At 40.2% G+C, this 18,354-nt stretch overlaps 1 protein-coding gene across 10 annotated transcripts in view; it reads left to right on the forward strand.

The window, feature by feature from the left end:
• The window catches only part of LIMCH1 (LIM and calponin homology domains 1), a 339,850-nt gene that overhangs the window by 164,826 nt on the left and 156,670 nt on the right, over window positions 1-18,354 (forward strand). For all 10 annotated transcript variants that reach the window (XM_054553854.2, XM_054553846.2, XM_054553849.2 and 7 more), the window contains exon 3: window positions 1,019-1,088. In XM_054553854.2, coding sequence (XP_054409829.2) covers window positions 1,019-1,088 — 70 coding nt within the window. The remainder of the gene's footprint in view (window positions 1-1,018; window positions 1,089-18,354) is intronic.

Consider the following 18,354-nt stretch of genomic DNA (forward strand, 5'->3'; position numbering starts at 1 on the left):
TATATTCCTGTTCCAGTAAGACTTTATTTATAAGTACAGGTGTTGGACCAGATTTGGCTTGTGGACTGTAGTTTGTTGACCTCTCAATTATAATACACTCCTACCCTAAGTTTCTGTTTGCGCAGTATTCTGTTACCTAATTGCCTGATTCCCGAATGTGGAAATAACATTCTACATTCTACAGCCCCTTACCTTCAATCACTTATTTATGAATAACCTACTTTGCAAATACTACACTTTACCCAATTACTCCGATGCTAACCATATTTTAATTTTATAAGTTGCTTTCCTTGTTTCTCTTCACTCTGGATTTTTATGTCCTGAAAACAGGCAATGATAGTTGTTTCTCTTGCATTCCCTTGCTTGTGTAACCATTGTTATATAATTTCAATCTTTAGCTGAAAATCTTTTGCTCAAATATCTTTTGTACCTGGGGACTCTTGGTTAGCCTTGTTTAAAATCTTCAGAATATGATTGGCTAACCTCTTATTAAACATATTCTTCCCTTTTTAAACTGAAGCTCAACCACATTGTAAAAGCCACTCTTCTCAAAGAGCAAGTAGGGTCTGACTTAGAATTTGTCTTGGCAAATCATTTGTAAAGATAGATACTGGTCTTTGAATTTAGTGCATCCCTGGAGAGACCCATGTCTTAGCCAGGAAAATTGGCAACAAGCCTCACCTGAGTTGTAATACCTGGCTCCAGTTCCAGATAATTCCCTCACAACCTCAGTCCAACTCTCCCCCTTGTCCTTTTCCTTGAAGCCCTCCTCAGTCTCTATATTTTCTCCTCTCTCAACATTTCTAAATTCTAAAACTTCACCTGCCATGGACCAACTTGATATTGGCAAAGCTCTTCACTTATATGCATGAAGGCTGATAGATTATTGAGATTTACTACATGCTTTAAATTCACTGCTTTTCCTATCCAGCAATTTAGCTGTAGCCCCGGATAAAGGTGATTTGTGTGATCCATCTTGCTTTATGTCTCACTTGACATTCTGCCTTTTTCATGACAGGTTGCTGAATGCTATAAAGCCAGGACTTGTTAAAAAGATCAATAGATTGCCTACCCCCATTGCAGGACTGGTGAGTATGTGGAATTGAGATTTATTTTCCAATATTCCTTTGCTCTAACCTAGGGGTCATGACAGTACCATTTATTACAGTTCTCTCCTGCAATATATATTCCACTTGAATGAGAACGCATTGAATCCATTAAACGAAGAGGTCACTTAAAATGAAAGATTGCAGTCATGCCTAAATGGCATGTTAATCTTTGTGTTTTTTTCCATGAGTGATAAGGACCTTCATTCTCAAAGAGCTAAATTTGTTTTGGGGTGAGAGGCTGATAATTAGGTTGACCCTTGGGGGGAGGAATGTGATTTTAATTACATTTTCTCATTTCAGTTCATCACTGCATTCCTCTAGAATGGAGGGTGGGGGAGGTAGAGAGAAAGAGAATTTTAAGAGAAAACAATAGTTTTATAATAAATTGCTGTTTTCAATATTATAATCTACTTGGGTTGAAATACCACAATTGTAGACCAACTATTCTGAAGACATACTGGGGCACTAAGGTGGTCTAACGTCATCTGGAGAACTGTTTAAGCAGAATCCTTGTGCTTCTGAACCTATCCACATAAAATCTAAAACTTACATGTTCGTATGTGGTTAGAAGCAGAATTTTACTAATTTAAATTGCTTCATCGATGTTGCCTTTGTGTAGAAAAAGGAAAGGAGTAGAAGATCAGGAAGACAATCAAATCTTAGTTTTGGAAGCAATTGGCATATGTGTGCGTGCGTGCACGCGCACACACACACACACACACAGAGCGAGGAAGTATGTAGCTCGGTAATGACTCACTGATTGTTTCCATTGTGATCGCCTTCTGCGCATGTGGTTTTGCAGAAAGCAATGAGAAGAATGTCAAGAATTTAAGCAGGATCCTACGTAGACCTTACTGATTGTTGTTAAAAAGCTTCTTAGCCATATCACGATGACTAATTGAAATTAGATGTGACAAAAAACCAATTGTGTTTGAGAATTGTGGGGGGTCCTTGTAGGAAGGTACATGGTTTCAGCAAGTTGAATGAAATAGATGTTTTCTTTAAGAACTGCTATTTCTGTGGGTGCATTTTATTCCCCATATTGGTTGGTAGTGAGCTGGTGATTAGTCGTTAAAAATCTTTCTATTTTTGTTCTTCAGAATCATGTAACCAAGTAAGTTCATATCGAGATAGATACATATATTTGGAAGGAATATATTTGAATAGTTCAAATATATGAGTATATGAGTAAATAATATATGAATAAATAATATATGAGTATTATATATCAATGTATACATATATCAATTATTTTAAAACATTTAGTAAATTCACCTCTTCCAAACGTTAAAGCCAAGGTCTTAATGATCCTGATGAACATCTGTTTGTCCCTAAGCCTATGGCAACTCTGGATCTTGGAGCTCTGGGGTTTAATGTTATAGAAGCAAAATTTGCAGCATAAAACTAAGGAAGGCCCCAGGAAAATCCAGATGAGGAGAAACAAGTCGCTCCCAGTCCAGCAGCTAAAGAGAAAAGGGTTTCAAAACCTCAATTTAAAATGGAAATCATAAATAATTTTAGTAAAATTAACTGTTAGGGGCACATGCATTTGTCTTTATATGATTTCCTATCATGGATCAAATGTTGTTTCTCACATATTGCCTCTGTCTTAGAGCATTTGGGTCACTTGATACAAGAAGGCAAGGTGACCTCATCTTCTTTCCTTCTATTTATGTTCTTAACTAGTATTCCTCTACTTTCTTTTTTCATTTGGATTTCCTTTTCACTTTGTCCTTGCTATCACTTTTTTTTTTGCCCCTTTTCAATGAACACCTCCCCTACTTACCGTCACCCTATATCAGTTATATTTTCTTTACTAATTTATTATCTTTAGTCCAAAAAAATACTTTCTTAAGTAAAGTCACCTACTAACGCATTCACTAGTGACTCCTGAATCTACAAATCTGGTCAAACTCTTTTCCTTTGCTCCAGTTGCCTTCAGATCAACATTTCCACAAAAACCAGAGCACTTGTGGCCCTGGTGGGAAACAGATCGCCATCCTGCAACCCCCTGTTATGTTCATGTACTTCCAGGGTTCTCATGTCATGCCTGTGCCTCCCTATCTATGCTCATGTTCTTGTCTGTGTCCATGACTTCAGCTCTCCATGATATTGACCCAAAGCAGCATTTCTCATCAAGTACTCTCTCCTGAACTCCAGACCTCATGTTCTGTCTATTGGACAGTTTCATCTGGGTATCCTACTGGCACCTCAAACTTAACATATTCACATGAGACTTGAATCACCAGTCCCGTGCACCTATTTCCCAATGTCAGTGAAGGCATCATAGACATGCAGTTGCACCAGTTCAGCTATCAAAGAATTCTCCCATTTGTCTACTTGTCTGCATTTCCTTGGCCACTGCCCCAGAGCAGGCCATCCTCATCTCTTGCCTGGACGATAATAGTTGACTCACAGTTCCGCAAACACTCTTCACTCCCATGAATGATGCCTTTTCTTGTGATATGTGCTATTCATTGAATGCTTTCCTCCTGCTCTTCTTGACAAAATTATATTTCTCTATCAAGATCTAACACAGACTAACACATCTTTTAAGTTAAAAAATAAGATAAATAAAACTAAAGATCTAACACAAAACAGCCTCCTTTGTGAAACCTTTAGTATTTATGGTCCATTATGATCTTTTATTATAGAATACAGAGAATGTCCCCTGGTATAGGAGAAAATGAGTTAATACTCGAGAGAGATAAAAGTAGCTCTGTTTTGAAATATATTTTGGAAAGTAAGATTTTGAATAACTATGGTTAACAGTTTGAAATTAAAGGCCTGCAAATGGTTTCGTATTCATGTTAAGACACTATGTCTTTAAGTAGTTGGCCATGATCAAACTTACTGATATCTATAATGGGTCCAAATGATGTTAGATGTCCTGGTGATGCACTAAGAAATCACAGCAGTTCTCAGGAAACAATACGACAAATCCACATTAAGGGACATACTGCAAAACAGCTGGCCTGTCCTCTTTACCACTGTCAGCGTCATTAAAAATACTGCCCCATCCTCGGCCAGGCATGGTGGCTCACGCCTGTAATCCCAGCACTTTGGGAGGCCAAGGCGGGCGGATCACGAGGTCAGGAGATCGCGACCACGGTGAAACCCCGTCTCTACTGAAAATACAAAAAATTAGCTGGGTGTGGTGGTGGGCGCCTGTAGTCCCAGCTACTCAGGAGGCTGAGGCAGGAGAATGGCGTGAACCCAGGAGACGGAGTTTGCAGTGAGCCGAGATTGCGCCACTGCACTCCAGCCTGGGCGACAGAGCAAGACTCCGTCTCAAAAAAAAAAAAAAAAAAAAAATACTGCCCCATCCCCAAAAGGCTGGAAAACTGTTGTAGATTAAAGATGACTAAGGAAATATGACAGCCTCATGCAGTGCATGATCCTTAATTGGGAAAACGTGACTATAATAGACATTATTGAGACAATTAGGGAAATTTGAATATAAATTGAGTATTAGATAATAGTATTCTCTTAGTGTTGGATTTCCTGTATGCAATAGCTGTCTTTGTGTATATAGGAGAATACTGTTGATCTTAGATGGCAAATATATATGCTGGAGTATTTTGAGATGAAATGTCATGATGTATACAACCAATCCTTGATATGTTTAGCAAAAAAGTCTGGGTACATAATATATAATTTCATATACACATAGAGATAAGAAGGAAGGAAAGGAAGGAAGGAAGGGAGGGAGAAAGAAAGGGAGGAAGGGTGGAAATGTAGCAAAATACTGTCTCTAGATAAAGGGCGTACAGGGGTCATGGTACTATTCTTGCAACCTTTTGGTAGGTTTGAAATTTTTCAATATAAAAAGTTGAGGATTAAAATACATTAATTATCTTATTTTTAGGGGAGACATAGGGAACCTCAAATATTAATAGGTTTGAAGATGGCAGAGATCATCTTGTTAGTAGAGATGCAGCCTTTGTGTGAGACTATTTTTCAAACAATATTTTCTTCTTCCAAATATTCATGACAATCAGGAAAGGGCAGATAGAAAAATCCCTGAAGTGCTTCTGGATACATCAGGTTGGTTTTTTCACTTTATCAAGGGTTGACAGGCCACTGACCATCTATCGATCAAGAAGTCCATAGTAGCAGGGGCCACAGAGATCTGAGAAGTGTGGCCAGAGGGTTTTCTATGCCTGGAACCCATGCTCGTGTGTCTTAATGGGCTAGTGTTGAGAAGCCAATCCATTAAGATGGCCCAGCTGCTTGACTTGGAGATAAATAAAAAAGTGTGTTTTCACATAGCAATCTCAAATTATAAACATATGTAGATTTACAAAGGCATGAATAGGTGTATTTTAGCCCCTGAGTTAAGCTGTGGTTACAAAGAATTCAGGGGTGAAGGTGTTAAAACAAAGTAGTTGAAAATCATTTCCTGGCAAGAATGCAAAGACCCTGGATCCGGGTCTGCATTTCTTCTGTAACGATTGCTGACATATGAAGCCGTGTGGTGACTGCCTGCAGATGCTTGCATTCTCTTTTAGGTGTTAGTGATACTGTTTGCTGCTGCCAGAGAGAAAGTCCTAAAATTTAGGTCTTGGCATACCAAAGGTTTTTTTTAAAACGTTGCACTTCAGTCTGCTAGCTCATCAGTATCGTACAATTGAGCCTCATCTTGAAACTCAATTTAGTGGTCATCAGAGATCATGCTAAATGTTGTTTCATCCCAGGAGCTTTAGGTTTTGTGCAAAAGCCATGAATGTATGAAATCTTTGCTTATGATAGGAATTTGGGGATTAAGCCTTTTCTTGCACAGATTTGAATTGTGACAGCCGTCGTGTGTGCACATACGCACATGTGAAGTATAATTGGAAATAGGTGATATTTGTGGATTCTGCCCCTGAGTGCTGAACCTTCTTAGAGTTGTCATGAAATACTGTTTGATTTTTCCATGGGTCTATAAGGATAAAAGTGATCTGAGGAAAAGACAATTTTACATCTTAGATGTATCTTAGAAGGACATCTTAGATCTGTTTCTTTTGCAGATGAGGACATGTGGGTCCATAAAGGGAAGTTATTTGCTCCACATTAGACAAACAGTAAAAGTTGAGATGGATCCCGAGCCCTGGCCACCCCTCTCCTTAGTTATTACATATCCACTCTTCCCGGTTGAAGATGGGACACATTTTAATGACAGATTATTTTACCTTTTTTGAAAAAGAGAGGAAGGCAAAAACTCACTTAAGTTCATCTCTTTTTTTTCTTTCTGTCGGCCAATACCTACAAACTATCTTTCTGAGCTCTGTGAAAGGCCTTACTTCATGTATCACTTCTTAGCCTGATGAATGATGGAAATTTGACGCTAGCTGAAGGTCAGAAGCAGAAGCAGGAATGTGACTGGTCGGATGATCCTACCATTCAGTAACCCTAACCCACTCAGAAATGCATTTTGGGGAAAAGGATGTACTTTTCTCTAATCAAAGATAAGATTTCAAATATGGGTAGAGCTTCCTGCCATGGATAAAAATGTAAGTTTCCATAAGTTCTTTAGACTTTAGGAAGCTTTCAAAAGTTATCTGCTTTATTTTATGAAAACTGACATCAGAACAATTGCCATTTCACTGAGTGAGCTCAGAGTAGGGGAAGTGATGAAAGAGCTGTAGTGATTTCCACATTACGAGAAGATTAAAAATATTGTTTTGGACAAAACTAGACATACAAAGCTGTTAACCTGAGTAGTATGAGTGAAAAGCCTTTATGCAGACTTCATCTTTTTAGGAGGATAACAATGCAATAAATTGGGGTCCTCGCTGCTTTGGGTGTCTAACTGTCAAGAAAAGGTTTCCTGCAAATCCTACCTAAGAATTAGCTCTGGTGTGCCTCAGCTCATCCTGATCAATGTCTTCTCTTCTAGAACTTTACCTTCCCTCCAGTGGTTTATCTTATAGATTACCTTAGAAAAAACTGGTTAAAGTTCTGTTCTCTGGGCTTGGTCTCTCCTCCAGTTAAAATTGTTGTTTTTTTGGCCAGTCATGGTGGCTCATGCCTGTAATCCCAGCACTTTGGGAGGCCAAGGCATGCAGATCACCTGAGGTCAGGAGTTCGAGATTAGCCTGGCCAACATGGGGAAACCCTGTCTCTACTAAAAATACAAAAATTAGCCCGGCATGGTGGTGTGCACCCATAATCCCAGCTACTTGGGAGGCTAAGGCAGGAGAATTGCTTGAACCCAGGCAGTGAGCCGAGATTGTGCCATTGCACTCCAGCCGGGGCTATAAGAACGAAACTCTGTCTAAAAAAAAAAAAAAAGAAAAAAGAAAAGTCTTTTTTCTTTTTTTTTTGGCCAGGAGGCAGGCAAGGCAGGGAAGAGGGAGGTTAGAGGTGAAAGTTACCACAGTGATAACCATCACGTATCACATTCCTACCCTGCCCCAGGTGCAGTGCTAGATCATCCTTCCTCATCTTTACAACACACCTGTGATGTTGTTATTGCTGTACCTTTACTCTAAAGTTCAAAGAAATGTCGCCAGCTTTCCAACTAATAAGAGGCAGAGTTGGTACTTGAACCTGGGTTTGCCCAACTCTGTGTCTGTGCCTTTTCTACTGTGTTATAATCTCTCCATTAGACCCTAGGATGTAGAATTGAATCTCAACACTTTCGGAAGATTTGTTTGGAGACATCAACCTCTAAGGAGACCTAAGTTGTTAGAAAACAGACTCATTTAAAATTTATTAATTCAACCAAATTGAAGAAGTGGCCTTTTTGAAAAAGGCACTGCTACATGTAATGTTTCTACCATGGCCACTATCAAATCAGGCTTCATGTGGCCATACCTAACGAGTGATCATAGGAAAGCATTAGAATTCTTTACTGGAGTCTTAAAAAAAATGTCAGAGTGAGTTTATTCATAATATGCAGCAGAATTTCCTAAAATGCCCTCCTCTCTCTCTTTCTCTTCTACAGTCTTTCTCTGTCTCTCTCTCTCTCTCTCATACACACACACACACACACACACACACACACACCTACCTTATACTTGCCAACTCTCCCAAACCTCTCTGTACGCCCAGTGACCTCAAATCTTTGAGCCTCACACTGTGCTAGTTCTTGCCTTCCTTGCTTCTTACCCTTTTGCCTGCTATGACTAATGGTTAGCCCTTTCCAGTGCAAATCAATCCAGCTAGCCCCTTTTGCCCCTGATTCTGATTCTGGACAACAAAGACTCAGAGACAGGAAGACAGAATTCTCATTCATGGGTAGGGGAGAAGGAAGGGCTTGGAATAAAAACCCTCATGTGTTTTTCCTGCTACTCTGCGTTCTCTGTAGTAGTAGCATGGTACGATCCGGAGTCTCCAGTGATTGTCCTCCCCTTGTTTAGGGGAACAAGTAAAAACTGGTAGCCAAGCGATGTTCTGTGTGAAGAAGGCATATTTCACTGAGGGAAATGAATAGACATTGTGAAGTTTCTCAGCCAAAATGGAATTTAATGACACACTTTCCTTTATTCTCATCCCTGGCACAGTAGGAGAAACCTCGGTTGCGTTCCCACACCACACACAGAGAGAATGCTCAATTTGCTGCTCTCAAGTTTGATGCTAAAGCCAAGCCAACATAGGAGTGATGGTTAGCATTTTAGTAGGTCTAGCCATGAAAGACTACACGCCGCAGGGAAAAACAACAAAACACACGAGGTCTTTGGTGCATTCCACCTGCATTCAGTTGAAAGGTGGAATATGAACTTGGAGATTCTAAGTTTATTTACTGCCTCCCAGGTTGATATGGCTTGTGTGCTGATAGTTGAAACAGCCTTCACAGTTAGCTTGTAAAAAAAGTACAGGTCATCTCGTGTCCCTCATCTTCTCATAATTTTATATGGCTCCCTACTGAATGTGGAATAAAATCCAAACACCTCAGAAACGTATTTAAGGCTCTTCCTGAGTGAAAGTAACATTCGAGTAACATTCAAAAGTAACATTTATCTCTCACTTTGTACATCATGCTCGGAAACCAGGGCAACAGATGGTTCATGACCTACACCAAAAGGCTTGACCACATTGTGAATACAGTGATAAAAGTGTGTCAGATGGCAAGAGCCATTCTCCATTGTAGGTTGGACCAGGTGAAGGGGAGTTCTGATGCCCACTGGAGCAGGCTGGCTTTTGGTTGTTCACTGATGCGCTTGGATCAGACCAATAAGTTAGTCCCCTTGCACATCTTTTGTGGGTATTTGGGAAGACTTAATAAGATTTTTTTGTCCCTTCACTCATCTTGTGATTATTATGTCCCTTCTGGTTTTCTTATTTGGTGAGAGTTTTAGTTATTAATTGCTGTATAACAAATTACCCCAGAACTTAGTGGCTTAAAACAACAACATTTATTATCTCATAGTTCTCATGGGTCAGGAATGTGAGCAAGGCTTAGCTGGGTCTCTGGTTCAGTGTCCCTCACAAGGCTGCATTCAAGGTGTTGGTCAGTATCATTTCCAGGCCAGAGTAGGGAGCTTAGAACTTCCGCTTCTAAGCTCACTCATGGATATTGGCAGGATTCAGTTCCTCACAGACTGTTGGCCAAAGCCATCCTTGGTTACTTGCCATGTGGGTCTTTCTATAGAACAGCTTACAGGGTTGCAGCTTGCGTCATCAGAGTGAGCAAGCAGGAAGGGCCAGAGAAAGAAAGAAGAGAAAGGAAGGGAGACAACAAGTGAGATGGAAGTCGCAGTCCTTTATAACCTAATCTCTGAAGTGATGTTTTATCAGTTCTGCCTTATTCTGTTAATTCAAAGCAAGTCTCTAGGTCCAGCCCACGCTCAAGGGGAGGAGGTCTCACAAGGGTCTGAATGCCGGAAGGAAGGGATCTCTGGGAGCTCTTTAGAAGCTGCTTGTCCTGATGAATGAAATGGTTGTATCTGTCTGTTGAGCAGCCAGGGCATAGATCTCTCATTCTCCTGAACATGGGCTCCTTGTGCTTATAGGACTTTAAAGATAACACAGTTTTCCTTGGACAACCTTTCTTGCATGACATCCAAGGTCTTTTTTCTAATTTTCTTCTGCACATGTACACCAAATAGAGAAGATGTATTCTCTCTCTTGCCTTCCAAGTAAAAATCCACTTCAAGACATAATTCCTGCCTTTTAGGAGACTACTTTCTAGAAGACAAATATAGAAGAAAGGTCAAATGTAAGGTAGACTGTGAAATGTTAATGAAGTATAATATGCAAGAAAGACCAAGGAAGAAATTTTGATTTGTGATTAAGAACTTTAGAAGGGGTGGGATTTGAAAAGGGCGTCTACAAATAGTGAAGATCATGGAGTTAGAGGAAGAACAACTAGCTTCAGGGCATGGAATGAGAAAGGCTCTTAGTCAGAAGAACCTGGGTCTTATCTGGAAGTGGCTATCATTTGCATTATTTGTACTGGGTCCAGTGGCTGCAGCTGGACGCAGAGTCCCTGAGAAAAATCCATGCTTGGAAACTGGACCAGGAATAGTAAGCTGAGACCAGAAATGCCATCTGGGGGTGTTTGGACTCATTTTGTGTGCAGTAAAAGCCACTGAAAACAACGGAATCTTGTGTTCCAGATAACTGAGGTGGCCATATAGAAAGCTGATTATGGCAAGATACCAGCAATGAAAGTCAAGTAGGAGATAAGTAGTCCAAATGAGAGAGGATGAACACTTAAACCTTAGTAGAAGCAGTGGGATTAGAGATGAGGAGACAGGATTTACTTTTCACTAAATGTAATATGCCATCAATGATGAGACACACCATTTTTAAAAATTATAGCTCATTTTAAAAAGCTGCCAATTCAGTGATGACACAATGCTAAGACACTGGCAGTGAAAAAATGCATCTTTATTTCAGAGGTTAAAAAAAGTGTACATCTTAGAACTGATGAAATACAACAGATAATTTTAGGAAGATGACATTTGCATTTTGGACTTGAGCAATGTGGAGGATACTGATGCCATTAATAGGAATCATGGGAACATGGGAATGAGAAATGAGCTCCAAAAGAAAAGATGCATTCTCTTTTGCACATATTGAGTTGGCTATCTCTAAAAGATATTCATGTGCAGATGTCTGGCAGACTATTAGAAATGCTGGTTTGGAACTCAGGGAAAAAGTTACAAAAAATTGGACTAGGTTAATGGATGGATTATTTTGAAGTTAAATCCTATGCTTAAGTAAAATGAAGATATATATTTTTTTCTATAACCACTATGAAGTTCCCTTCCCCCTCCAAATTATAGTATTGTCTTTGGAGTGTTTGATCCACATTGGCAGGGACTGGGAGAAGGAGAAAGGAGTGAAAAAAGGAGTTTGAGACTACAGGAAAAGTCATTAGCAATTGCACTTAGAATTGAAAATCATGACAGAAAGACCAGTGCAGTGGCTCATGCCTATAATCCCAGAACTTTGGGAGCCTAAGGCAGGTGATCGCTTGAGCCCAGGAGTTCAAGACCATCCTAGGCAACATGGCAAAATCTTGTCTTTACTAAAAATACAAAAAATTAGCCAGGCATGGTGGTGCATGCCTGTAGTTCCAGCTACTTAGCAGGCTGAGGTAGGAGAATCACCTGGGCCTGGGAAGTCAAGGCTGCAGTGAGCTGTGAATGTTCCACTGGACTCCAGCCTGGGTGATGGGAGTGAGACCCTCTCCACAAAGAAAAAAAAAAAAAAAAAAAGAAAAGAAAAGAAAGATCTTTATATAATTGACAATTCATTGAGATATCATATCCATCCAATCTTGTGCCCTGCAGCCTCTCTTATACCCCTGATATTTCATTCTTAGTACTAGATGTGTATATTAGTTTGCTCTGATGGCCATAACAAAGTACCACAGATTGGGTGGCTTAAATAATAGAAATTTATTTTGTCAATTCTGTAGGTTAGAAGTCTGAAATCAAGGTGTGAGCAGAGTGGGTTTGTTCTAAGGCCTGTCTCCTTGGCTCACAGATGGCTGCCTTTCCCTGCATCTTCACGTGGTCTTTCCCCTGTATGTATCTGTGTCCGTATTTTGCCTTTTTATAAGGACACTGTTGTATTGGATTAGGGCCCCCTCAGATGACCTCATATAACTTAATTACCTCCTTACAGTCACTACAGTCACATTCTGAGTTAGAAAGGGTTAGGAGTTCAAGATACGAATTGGGGGAGGGAGGAGGAGACAATTTAGCTCATAACAGTGGGTTAGCCAGCTAAGCCCTTAAATTCTTATTCACATGTGTTTTGAATGCCTAGACTTGCTAGCTGAAGTCTAATATCCTCTTTCTGCACCACCACAAACTATTTTTCCAAATTTGTTTCCATAATTATTCTGTGTCTCTGCAGAGGTGGAAGGTTATATATAGCAGTGCTGTAAAGCTTTTTTTCCCCCAACTTCATTTTTTTTCCCTTTCCTGTTCCCGAAAAAAACAAAAAATGCCATTCTTTGAAGAAAGAAACCACTTGTTCTCCCTTATCTTTCGTTGAACAGCGTTTAGCAGAATTTGTGACATTACATCAGTTCCTCACTTTTTTCCCTTAGGAATAGACCTTCAATTACAAACTGTGAGCAAAAAATATATAATAGCAGGAAATACATATTTCAGCCGACGTCTGACTTCTTTTTTTCCGTAGTTATAGCTTACCTAGAGGATAACTTTCTGTGGAACTAATTCTTAGCATGTATTCCAAACCCAAGTTTATAGGGATTTGGTTGTTTGACAACAGGAAAAAAATACCACCAAATGTATGAAAGTATGAGACCATGCTAGGCTGAAACAGCACTTCTCTTAAAACGTGCCTTCCTCTGGATTGTTTTTGTAGGAAGTTTGTCTTGGCAAGCATTTCAAAAGAACTCGCTAGACACCTCTCTTGTAATTAGCTGGCTTTCTGCTAGAATGTTAGGTCTACCTTCATCTCAAATGGTACAAAAATTAATTCCTCTCTGTTGCTCTGTCCACAGTATAAAATACTAGATTTCTGAGTAGTTTGATATCTAATTTTTCCTTTCTAAAATTTAGCTATATTGAGTTTAAGTTTTTGATTTAACTTAAACATAACATTAAAAAATAGGATGATGGATATAATGTTATAGGAGTGGTACTTTTCCTCTTTTCCCTCAGTGTTAAAAGAATGGTACTTTTTCCTCACAAAAACCTATATCCCCAGCCATGGAAAGAATATCAGACAAACCTAAATTGAAGGATAGTCTACAAAATACCCGACCAGTATTCTTCAAAACTGTCAAGGCCATCAAAAGCAAGGCACATCTGAGAAACAAGGAAAGTCCAGAAAAAGTTAAGGATACATAATGATTAAATATTATATGGCATTCTAGATGGGATCTTAAAACAGAAAGAGCATATTAGGGAAAAACTAATGAAATCCAAATGAAACATGGATTTAGTTAATAGTAGTGTACCAGTGTTTGTTTATTCCTTAACTGTGATAAATGTACCGTAGGAATGTAAGATGTAAGACATGAGTTATACTGAAACTCTGCATATTATCTTTGTAGCTTTCTATAAATCTAAAAACTATTCTAAAATAAAAAGTTCACTTAAAATAGGATGAATGACAATAAAGATAAAAGAGCATATGCAAGGAAACTATGAAATAGGCAAGGAAATACAGAAGTTATTAATAAATATTAAATGTCAGCCTACCACTTGATGTATTTGTGTCAATAAATGGCAGGATACCAGTGAGTCCATTGGCATATTAATCCAATAAACTTTTATAAATGATAAGTTGGTTGTAAACATTGTGTTTTACAGCATTTGAAAATTCCAAATGTAACTCTGCACATGATGCTTCTGCTCACGTATTTCAGCATCCTGTTTTTAGAATCTGCAGAAAGAAATATTTCATGTCCTTTAGGGAGGTTTAATAAAAAGCAACAGGTGGAAAATGGATTTTGCAGTAGCATGAACAGCCATAACCATAAATACTAGTACCTCAGAATTATACCAGCAGAGGACTGTAAACACATTAATCTCCCAGCAGTGCAGAAATTCCATTCTCAGATGTCATCTCAATTTCAGGCACAAAGATTGAATGCCTCCATTTAAATTCAAAACACTGAAGTGATATGATGATCCTTTATTTTCATGGGGATTCATGGAGTGAGTTTGCCAGTTTCCTCATCTATAAGATGGGGTTGATAAATCCCATCTCAGCATTGTGGGATTACATGAGATGATATACATAAAATACCAAATATGATGGATGGTACACAGGATGTTTTCAATAAATGGTAGTTTACTTTTTATTATGCTCATGAACATTAGGATGGTCTTAGAATCTCAGAACTAGAAGCCACTTAGAGATTTACTTTTTGAAACATTGTTATTTTACAAATAAGGAAACTGAGACCAGAAGGCAGTGACTTGCCTGGAGTCAGGCAGCAACTTTATTCCAGAGTTGAGACTTGAGTCTTTGTTCCTCGGGTCCCACTTGGGTGCTTTTTCCAGATCCAGATTTCCTGACAGTACTGCAAACCTACTGTGTGCTAGTGGCTGACACAAAACTCTCTGCACAATTCCAATCCTGGCATCTCTACTTCTGAAGATGCCATTCCTCTTCCTCAGAGGGAATGGGCTTCTCCCCCTCCCTCTCCAATAGGTGTGGCAATCAGCTCTCTTCCAGTTCCCTTTCACTGCATCAGCATTTCAGCCGCTGCAGCCTGCTTGTGGACAGAGCAGGGGTTGGCAGTGGTGACGACTGTTTTGGGAAAGGAAATGTAAGGGCATTTCGGCTGCTGTGCTGGGGCTGACGGAGGAGCACACAGGAGAGATGCCCCTCCCATCTCCCAGAGTGGGTCGGCTGGAGTTCATTGCGGAGCGTGAGGACATGTGGGGGTAAGTAAAATTCATTATAAAAAAAATACATGCTTAGAGGTATCCATGATGGAAAGAAGGAAGCTATTTAGACTTTAATACTTGGTTAAAAAAAAAAAAGTGACTTTTTATTCACTTATTAGTATGGCAAAAATAATATGAAAATTACTTTCCTGTGGATTCATCTTGTCCTTTGATAACTGTTAGCACCTGTTGCTTTTAATTAAGCTTTTTTTTTTTTTTTTTTTTAATTCCCTAAGGAAAGCATTGTTTTTTATTTTCCGGTATGTGGTACAAGACACATAACTCCATTAGTTTAGTGAAAATAAAAAGGATTTTTGAGAATTTTGAGAATGAGAAGCAACTTGGCTGCATTTTTAAGATGTGGTCCAGCAGCACATGGTGTCGTGGGGGAGATGTGGCTGCATTCATGGTGGGGCTGCTTCACCTGAGCCCCTGTCACATTCTGCTCCTGACTCCACAGCCCCCTTTGCTTTTTAAAAACTTCCATTTCTTAAAATGAGGAGGGAAAGAAGCAAGGAAGACATTGGGGAGGCAGGGAGGAGTCTGGAGGGAAGGGCTGCATCTCCAGCCTTGCCCACTTAGTCCTTATCCTTCAAAGTCACTATTTACTGCAGGCCAGGAAAGGAATGGGGGTTATTTCTGGACAATTGTCTCATAAAATCCTGTCAGACCTGTCTGAATGCTAAACGTTCCATGGCACTGGTTATCTAGGGGAAGAAAATTTTCCTTAGCCAAATTTATGAGGCTGGGTTGAAAACCAGGTTGAAACAGAGCCTGGTGAATCCCTATGGCAAAATGATTCATCTTTGTGGAGTCGGAAAATCTATTTTTATCACCTTTATTCAGCCAGCTCCTGATTTTGATTCTCTCACTGAGCTACAGCCATTTCCTTCATGGTGCTGAATAGACCAAATGTCTCAGGAGTCTGAAACTTCTCTCCCGCCACTCCCAGAGTGGCTGATTCAGCAGTCCCGGGAGAAGGGGTTTGTCCTGTGCTGCGCGGGTGGGTTCCGCACAAGGTGAAGGTCAAATAAAACCGAGAGGCTGCAAGTGTCAGCAGTCGGCTTTTGACTCAGGAATCCTGCCTGAGGGTATGTGCCACTCTGGTCTCCTGCTCTCTCTGTAAGGTGACTAGAAGGTGACTGGGCAGCTGTAACTCCTCCAATTTTGAAGACCTTCCCAAGGGAAGAAGGGGCAAGAATAAGCCACCCTCCTGACAGCTGCCAGTGCATCTCCTCAATCTAGTCATCGGGCAGAGAGGGACTTCCTGACACTGTTGTATTCATTTTCCCATTTCCATTTAGTTCTATAACTATGCATTCCAGGCTGATGCATAGTCCTAGCTGGTTCTTGCTGGAGTCCCAACTAATGCTGAGAGGAGTGGCGATTGTTTTCTATAATAAGAAAGTTTAAAGGATAAACATATGGAAGAAGAACTCACTCTTGAGTTTCCTTTTCTAATAGATTCAGCATGCTTACTCTCTGGGAGCTATAACAAATGGCAATTAGGAAAGCAACAGGAATGTTGACTAGACAGGAACAGTGACCATGGCTGTTGGGGGCATTCCCTGCACGTGGTATATAGTAGGCAGTCAATAAGTATTTGGGAAACGAATGGCCAGGATACTGTTCCTCATAGGCTTCAGTTGGCCTTCTTAACAGCTCTCTTTCAGGACATAGTATGCAGGGCAGCTAGGAGCTGACATTCTAGAGTGAGATGGCCTGAGTTCAAATCCTGGATTTGCAACTTCTCAGTTGTGTGCTGATCTTTGGCAGGCAACACAATCATTTGTTTCCTCGTCTGTAAAAATGGACATAATATAGTAACTACCTTACATGGTTTTCATGAAGAGTAAATTAATATAGGTAAAGAGTCTAGATTTTTTTTTCTTGTCATATGGTTCAAGATATGAAGAAGAAGAAAAACAGGAGTAGGAAAAGAAAGAGAAAGAGGAGGAGGAGGAACTTTGGCTATTGAGATAAATTTGGGACCCTTTGAGATTTTGGCCCTACCTTTTAGGTTGAATATTTCCCTAAAACCATGATTCAGTGATTTTTAAACCTTCCCTTGTCCTATAGAGAGAATAATTTGAGAATCAAAGAATAAAATGGGCCAGACGCAGTGGCTCACGCCTGTAATCCTAGCACTTTGGGAGGCTGAGGCGGGTGGATCACCTGAGGTCAGGCGTTCGAGACCAGCCTGGCCAACGTGGCGAAACTCTATCTCTACTAAAAATACAAAAGTTAGCCGGGCGTGGTGGTGGGCACCTGTAATCCCAGCTATTCAGGAAGCTGAGGCAGGAGAATCGCTTGAACCCAGGAGGTAGAGGTTACAGTGAGCCGAGATGGCACCACTGCACTCTAGCGTGAAAAGAAAAAAATAGAATAATTAAATGGATTTCAGGGGTAAAATGATGACGAATTATTGCCAAGAGTTATTGAACTCCTGCTCCTTGCCAGGTACTAACCATATTCAGTGTTGAAACTAACTGTCAGTCCTTGCCCTGATGGATGCTGCAGTTGATTTTCGAGGGCTGCTGGGCAGTGTGAATTCAATGGCTCAGCGAACACAGCTGCTACGTTCCTTGTTCTCTACCTTTTAAAAAGGAATGTTGAGTAGATCTAGAAGGATGAAGCTTTAAACTTAGCTCCCAACAGGAAATGAGGAGTGAGGAAGTAGGGAGAGATTTGTGTGTGTGTGGAGTAGCAGACAAAGTCTAACTGTACAGCAGTATAAAGGCAGTGAAAGAAATGTAGACGTGGGCATTGGATTGAACCAGGAAACTGAAGGGAAATCCAAAGCAGTAATGTATCATCAACCTGTGAAATGTAAAGAAGCACAGGTTCTTTACATGTAAAGAATGAAGGAACCAAAGCAGTTGTTGTAATGATATAAAATAAGAGCCATAGCTTATTAGACCCTTAGAGTCCCAAAGCCCAGCCTTGAGAGTGTAGATTCGGGAAGGCTGGATTCCTTTGGCATCCTCTCTTTTCAGCCCTGGGTACTGCCGCAGGAGGTAAGCTTCTGTTTGGTCCCTTTCAGAGCCTGGAGTCTCCCATCTCCTGGAAATACAAGGGTATGTATGAGCTACCAACTCCCATCTGGCTTTGCTGGTCTGTGGAACATTCTATTTTAATTTGGTGAATCCTTTTTTGACTCGAGATCTTCAACAGTACCTGCCCTTCACACCGTTCCCTCACCTTTGCCAGATTTGCTTTTGAGTAGCAGTTTTATCCCTAGATGTCTTATAGCCCAGACCTGGTAAATCACCAATGTGAATTATAGAACGGAATCATTTTTCATCCTGCTTTCATCCCAGTGGCTGGATTAATTTTTGGATCTCTGTTTTCTGTAAGCAGTCATTTCTTCCACAGCAGCCATCTGTGAAGAAACAGAGCTTACGAAATGACTGGGGCATGTTTTACATGGC

The sequence above is a fragment of the Pongo abelii genome, chromosome 3, assembly GCF_028885655.2.
Source record: "Pongo abelii isolate AG06213 chromosome 3, NHGRI_mPonAbe1-v2.0_pri, whole genome shotgun sequence".
NCBI lineage: Eukaryota > Metazoa > Chordata > Mammalia > Primates > Hominidae > Pongo > Pongo abelii.